This window comes from Alosa sapidissima, chromosome 22, assembly GCF_018492685.1.
Source record: "Alosa sapidissima isolate fAloSap1 chromosome 22, fAloSap1.pri, whole genome shotgun sequence".
Classification (NCBI taxonomy): Eukaryota; Metazoa; Chordata; class Actinopteri; order Clupeiformes; family Clupeidae; genus Alosa; species Alosa sapidissima.
The window spans coordinates 25,184,592-25,191,539 of record NC_055978.1 but is presented as its reverse complement, the minus strand read 5'-3'; the positions used below and the strand labels follow the sequence as shown (position 1 = coordinate 25,191,539).

The following is a 6,948-nucleotide window of genomic DNA, read 5'->3' as shown; positions in this document are numbered from 1 at the left end:
GCTTATGGGGTAGGCTACGCGAGATAAAAAGGGCAATGTCGGAAAGGTGTCAAATCTTAAGCCTATGTTTTTTTCTTTGTGTTTCATAATGTTGTTCTCCACACTGTTTTTTAGTGCGAGAGCTCATAGACCAGTTGCACATTTTAATTTTGTTATTTGTTATTATGTAGGGTGGCTAATTAAACATGATGCCTGGAATGCATTAATAGAATGCGTTACGTTTTTTCATGTGTCGGATGGTGGGATCCGAAGGGTGTATAGGTGGTGGTGCGCGGGGGGGAAAGTTTGGGAACCGCTGGCCTACATGTAGTTCTTATCCAGTGCATGTTGTTTTGATTGGTCTTTCGAGACAGAACTGTGTAATTGTGCAGTTTTGAGACTGCAGAATTAATTAGCCTACTGCCGAACTGTAGGATCTATTTTCACCATTGACTGTATAAAATAGGTTCTAACCATAGGCTGTGGTGTTAACCTGCTGTAAAGCCGTTTGGGGCTTCTCGTTGCTAAAATTATGCATTCTGAATGACAGATGGCGCTGTCCAGAGTCTCTCACTAGAGCTCTGGCGCTGTCCCTCCTGAAAATTCTATCTGGGTGATGTAGGTTCTAAAATCTAAAACCGAATACTAATCAAGTAAAGATGACGTGCCTTGAATTCTACTTTGCACATAACACCATGGAAACAAAACAAACATTCTATCAATTGCTGGCTTTTGACTTTGGAAAGTGACTCGCAAACGAATTTCTGGCTTATCTTTCAACATTTAATAGTTCAAATATTTCATTTTTCGGCCATCGTCTGATTTGAAGGTAAGTCGGAATATGCGGTTTAACCGTATTTTAGTATTTGACCCGTATTTTAGCTTACTTCTAATGATTATAGCGTTTTCAAGATCAAGACCAATTGAATTTGAGGATGATGACTTGAAGTGAGGGTGTGTGTGTGTGTGTGTGTGTGTGCGCGTATGTGTGATTGGGGTGGTGTGGGGTAGCCTATCCTAGAGCTTAGGCATATAGTCTGTAAGCCTACAGGCCTATGTTTTTCCCTTGACCGAAGACAAGTTAGGCTATATTAGTCTACATTTAGCGAATTTGGTAAATGAAAGGTCAATTTGTGATTCTGTTGACAGTTATCTGGTATGGAAAAACAGACAACACCACCCTAGGGTTAGTGTTATGGAGGGAGCATCACACCATCACTCTAAACTCTTTGTTGACAAGGCTCAGCAGATCAGAGAGAGCATTGGGAGAGATAGTGCTGAGGTGGACACCCCTATGAACGTTGTTACCCAGAGCATCCAGTCTGACATTGAGGTAACTCTGTCAAAGACCAGGAGCTGTTTGGGTGGAGAGACCACTAAGATGAAGACTGATGTGGTGGGTCCTAAGGAGGAGGTCACCCCGAAAAAGCTGGAGCCTGCCTCTAACATTGACCTCAAGGAGATTGAGATGTATTTCAGCGCTCTTGAACAGGACCAGAGGAGACTACAGCAGCTCCTGCAGGAGGAAAGAGAGGAGCAGGAGATGGAGCTCACGGCTCTGAAGAGGGAGAAATGCAGGAGAGAGCCGGGTGGAGAGAGAGGGGATGGAGAGAGAGGATGCCCTGCTGTCTGCTCTAAGATCTATGGCTGTCAGCAGACAGAAGTTGATGAAGGAACTCAGGGGCCAGTCAGCCACTCTGGTGGTGAGATATGGTTTCTTGCTTTTCTAGACTACAAGATTCATCATTGTTGATGAGTGCCATTGGATTGAAAGTGGTTGAATGAGCTTCCAAAGCAGTTTAACATTTATATTTTCGTGTGTTTTATCTTTCAGAGTATCACACACCTGGGTGTAGCAACTGCAGTGAGCAAAGAGGGGAATATCAAGAAAAGGTGTTTAAAGAAACATCCCCCCCCCCCCGCCCACCCCATGCCCGCCTCCCCCGGGATGTCATCTATTCGTGTGTGTGTGTGTGTGTGTGTGTGTGTGTGTGGTGTCATCTATTCTGTGGTCCAATGTCAGCTGCTGTAAAAAGTTGTGAAATGAAAGATAGCTTCTGCATACATTTCTGATCTCAGACTTGACAGATAGATTCATGACCTGTTCTTGTTTTTCTTCAGCACGCTAAGACCAGCAGTGCCTCTAAAGACATGAAGGCAGATAGGCTGGACCTGAAGGAGCTCATGGAACTGGAGCAGCGGGTCAGGAAGGCCGAGGTGAAGAAACAGCTGAAAGCGCTGGCCAAGGCTGAGAAGAAGGCAAGGAAGGCAGAGAGAAGCAGTGGGAAGAGAGTGGCCAAGAACACTGAAAGGAAAGATGACAAAGTGAAGGACATCAATCCGAATCGATCTTGGCATCGCTACATTTGCACCATGGGTTGTGCTACTTCACACCGTGAAGACTGACCAAGCAGAGGATGATCACATTGTACTTTTTACTTTATAAATATTATTTTATGTCTTAAAAATATGAAATATTTCACTTTTCACTTTTTATATATTTTTATATTTTGCTCTCTATATTAAATAAATATTTAGATATTTTTACAGCAGTTTTCTGGACTGTCAGCCATTCATTTCTTTATTTTGCACAGTAATGATAGCATGGCCCTGTAAAGGTCTGATTAATAATCATTTTACCTACACTACTTTCTTATACTGAATAGAAAAGAGTGAAAAGTTCATCAAATGCAAAAACTACAATTACATAAAAAAAGCAGGAGCTTTTATTTTTTATCCAAACACAGACTCACAACAGTGGGGTTGAGAATCGAACACAGGGCGACCAATTGTCGGGTGTTAACAAATGTAGATAATAATGCCCCTCACAGACCCATCAAATCAATTATATTAATCTGCATCATCTATATTCACACAAAGAGGGAACCTCTCATTATAGCTATAGCACAGGGCCAGGCTAGGCCAGGGTGACACAGTGCATTTGGCCTTTGAGGAGAGAAAATGGAGAAACCCCCTTGGTTTGGTCCACCAGGCCGAATATGAATCTTTCTCACTCCTTCTTAACTTTAGGACTGAGGACAATGGTCTCTCATTTGATAAATGATATGAGAATATGAGTATGTTCTGCTAGATTTTACAATGCCCTTCCACACAATTTTGAGACTCTGGACCTTTTTGCCTGACAGCATAACCTTGTGGTGAGTCATAGTATCGATACTCATCAGATGTCTGAAATTATCCACAGTTATAACGTCATTTCATGTGTGGCAGCGTTAGAGTGAGACTGAGGGAGACTTCATAATGAATTGATTATGACTTAACCAGCTGCAGAAATTGAATACTGATGGTATCTGTGTACCAGACAAGGGACCTCTAATGAAAAATAATCAGTTTTCCAGTGACATATTGTTCCAAGATGTAATAGTGATTAAAATCTCATTAAAAGTTGTCTTTGCAGTCCTAGATTATATAATACTATGGTGTTAGAGAGGAGATAGAGACAAAGTGAGAGGGCACAAATCTGTTTAGTGAAAGAATACAACTAAGCCCATTTCAGTTATAATTGTGGAGTTTAGGTCTAAAACTAGTAAATTACCCACCTAAAAGGCACACAGGTGCCTTGCAAACCCCACCAATAACCCATTTTGCACTGATAAAAGTCTTCTATCATGCTGACATCTTTTGGGATTGTTGGTGATGTCATGCTTTCTTACATTGTCGTGGGGATTTTCAGACCTGAACCACAGAACATTTCATAGCCTTGATGGCTAGTGGGAACAGCAGTAGTGTCTGTCTGTCCTTCTCTTCGCTTCCTGTCACTCTCCACTGTCCTGTCATTAAAGACATAATAAGCCCAATATATACTTAAAAAAAAGTAATTGCTTATTAAAACATGAAAAAGTGGCATTGTTTGCATATGTTGCTTTAATGGTGATGATATTCACTTACTATGCAGTTGAATGTATGAATTTGAAGAGAGTTTCCCAAAGTATTAGAAATGCAACATTTCCCTGAGATGTTACATGGTAACATGGTAACATGGCGTTGAACAAGATGGCTTCCTTGCCTGAGCTCTCTTGTTCATTATTCAGTAGTAAGCAAAGTGTACACCCATTCAGATGAAAGGAACCCATTTGTGCATCTTATGTTGTGCATAACAGGAGTTTCTGCTGACTTTGGTGCACCTGAACTTGGCATCCTGACTGCACCAATCAGATGGGATGCGTCGCAGAGGCACTGAAGTCCCTTTTTCATTATGCATACAAAGCAGCCGGGGAAACTCTGGTGGGAGCAACACTCATACTCATTAAAAAAAAAGCCCAAGCCAAGCAAATGTATCTGTTCTGAATTGTGCTCAAGAGGCCCGGTGCTGCTTCAGAGTGCATCACTTATAGAATACGTAACATTTGCTCTGAAAGTGCTGGCTATCACAACACACTGTCAAGCTCTTCCTTAAATACTTATTCCTTAATATTGTGGACTTAAATAATTAGGGTTATAGGGTGATAATGAATTAAGACGATTAATTCATACAGATCGTTATTCTAGAATTGTGATTTATTTTGAATATCAATACTCACTCTTGCAAATGATTGCTACCATTTTGCAATTTTTGTATTCTATATATTTTCACTGTGTCTCCATCACAATGCACCATCTGATCCTCTGTTAAATATGAGCCTGTAAGGCTGTCAGACACTAGAGGGCGCTGAAGCACCACCAATGCTCTCTGCCAGTTGACACCTGCGTTTTCATCTAATGGCATGGCTGCGTTCTGGCTCCAGCAGAAGATCTAATGAATATTTTGGTTGGGTTATTGACCAGGACCTGTGCACAGCTGGGACGGAATTAAACATCAGTCTCATTACCATAAGTTCCTGGCCACCACTCAAGTGACTGATCCTACTGCAGGTTTCATTTGGTTTTTGAGAAGCAGATTCAACTCTCATTTCTACAGCAGTGGAAATAATTATTATTTGAGGGAAATCATTATCAGAGGGAGTCTCTCAATGACCACTGGCACTTAGTACTTTGAGAACAAAAATATGATGCTGTTGAGAAGCCAAAGTTCTGCATAGAACATTTCTCACATGCAAAACCCTTTGGTTCATCATTGAAAGTTGCTGTGTGTGAGAGAAGTTCAGAAGATGGCTTGGTATAGAATAGAGTTCCATGGAAAAGAACTCTTGAAGGATCATGATCTCATTTCTTCCTCTAAGAGTATAACATGCCGTAAGCTGCTTTTGGCAGCTTTTAGTCATTTTACACCTTCTGTAAAATGACTAAATACAACATCCGTCCAATATCCCCTTCCCATTATTTTCTCAGGGCCATTCTGTGGTATTTTCTGGAGGTTCCTCTCAATCCCCGCTGGACACTGGCTCCTGGCTGACTCCGTTCGGCTCTCCCTCGGCGAGGTGAGCGCTGATCTCCAGATGTCTCGTGCCCCCCCCTCTCTCTCCTGGCTCCCCGCATTTGCATGCGCCTCCCTGGCCACCTGTTTTGTTCCCCGCTGCAGCAGGCTGCATCCTCTCCCTGCCAATTTAGCCTCTGATCCAGTGGCACTGCCTTTCTCTGGCTCCGGGATATACTGGGGAAATGGGGGGATTATGTGTGTGTGTGTGTGTGTGTGTGTGTTTGTGTGCGTGCGTGTGTGCCTGGGAGCGTGCGTGCATGTGTGTGTGTGTGTGTGTGTCTGTGTGTGTGTGTGTGTTATTATCATGAAAGAAAAAGAGGGTGAGAGAGAAAGATAGAGAGAGCAACCATGTGATATAATAGCAAATTATTGCCACAAGTCACATCCGCGGGTGGCCTCAGTATAGATTTACATGTTTGCATAGGCCTTAATTTCATTCAGATTAATGAATGACCTGATCAAATAACATCTGGAACATTCCAAGAGGCTGAATGTTAATTATTCATGGAGCTCCACAAACACCAAATGAGTTTTTCGCAGCTGACTGAAGAGTATGTCAAAAATAAAACCAGAGAATGGCAGGAAATATTATATGAAGACCTCCAGAAATGCTAGCACTGGTATATTTAAAGAAGAACAGTTGTATTACTTGGCCCCATTTGATATCTTTTTGGGTTGAAATTTACTACAAGATGAAATTGAAATTGAACCAATGAATTTGGCTAACACTAAAACCATCAACTTCTAAAAGGCTATACAATGAAAGTGTACAGGGCATATGGAAACAACAACATTTCTACAACCAATGAACATTTAGACCCCCCAAAAAAAGTAGTACCCACTACCCAGGCTGAAAAATACTGGAGTTCTCCTTTAAATGCGCCTTTATTACATAATGTTGGAATCCATTTGCTTATTTACTTTTTTCTGTAGACAGATAAATTACGCTTTAAGTGCACTCTTTATCTGATTTGAATAACAAAGTACTGTCCTTCTCCATTTGAAAATATAACCTGATACATAATAGCATTAAACAGATGGATATGTGTTTCTAAGCTATTGGCAGAATCAGTCCAGGCCTTTTGTTGATTCTGAAATGAAGAGAGTAGGCTTACTCTGTGGTCTTAGTTCATTTCTCTCTGTTGTAATAAAGTGGTACACACAGCAGCTGAAGTGGTTGACTTGAAGCTGTAGTTATCGATCTCTGCATCCAGGTAGTCTAACCAAAAGGCTTAACAACTATGGCTGATACACTTTTTTCTTTCAGTTTTCAGTGTATATACATCTGCCTTTGCTGAACCAAATCACTGAATATAGAGGTTTCATTTTAACTTTTGAGTCATGGTTACTGTTTCTTAGAGAAATGTTCAGTGAGGATGTTTCTATGCATAGGCCTTTGATGATACAGAAGGTTTTTAGAGCTTCTGGTGTCAAAGGAAGGCATTTGCAGAATGAATGTGCAAATTGTCATTCAGATTCTGATACAAGGTCACAAGTCTTTTCCTCTGCCCACACACACACAAGTAATAACAGCCGTTTGATCTCTTTGCTGTTCTCCATCTGTGTAGAAATGGATTATTTCACGGCCTCCT

General features: G+C 41.3%; 1 protein-coding gene across 3 annotated transcripts; it reads left to right on the top strand.

Moving 5' to 3' along the window:
* The first annotated feature begins 711 nt into the window (after positions 1 to 711).
* Positions 712 to 2,467, top strand: LOC121697414. Of its 3 annotated transcripts, none has more exons than XM_042078938.1 (4): positions 712 to 808; positions 1,129 to 1,682; positions 1,814 to 1,872; positions 2,101 to 2,467. In XM_042078938.1, exons 2-4 carry the CDS (start codon positions 1,175 to 1,177, stop codon positions 2,383 to 2,385), a joined length of 852 nt encoding a protein of 283 aa, XP_041934872.1. In that variant the 5' UTR covers positions 712 to 808; positions 1,129 to 1,174; the 3' UTR covers positions 2,386 to 2,467. The 3 variants fall into 3 exon arrangements, with proteins under 3 accessions (XP_041934872.1, XP_041934874.1, XP_041934873.1); XM_042078940.1 differs by having other exon boundaries at positions 719 to 808; positions 1,328 to 1,682; XM_042078939.1 differs by having other exon boundaries at positions 719 to 808; positions 1,220 to 1,682.
* The last annotated feature ends 4,481 nt before the right edge of the window (positions 2,468 to 6,948 follow it).

Bases quoted from the DNA above. Each gene is read 5' to 3' on its own strand.
- LOC121697414 (XM_042078938.1), top strand. From the start codon at position 1,175: ATGGAGGGAGCATCACACCATCACTCTAAACTCTTTGTTGACAAGGCT. The intron at 1,683-1,813 runs GTGAGATATGGT...TTTATCTTTCAG, and splicing joins GCCAGTCAGCCACTCTGGTG to AGTATCACACACCTGGGTGT. The intron at 1,873-2,100 runs GTGTTTAAAGAA...GTTTTTCTTCAG, and splicing joins GAGGGGAATATCAAGAAAAG to CACGCTAAGACCAGCAGTGC.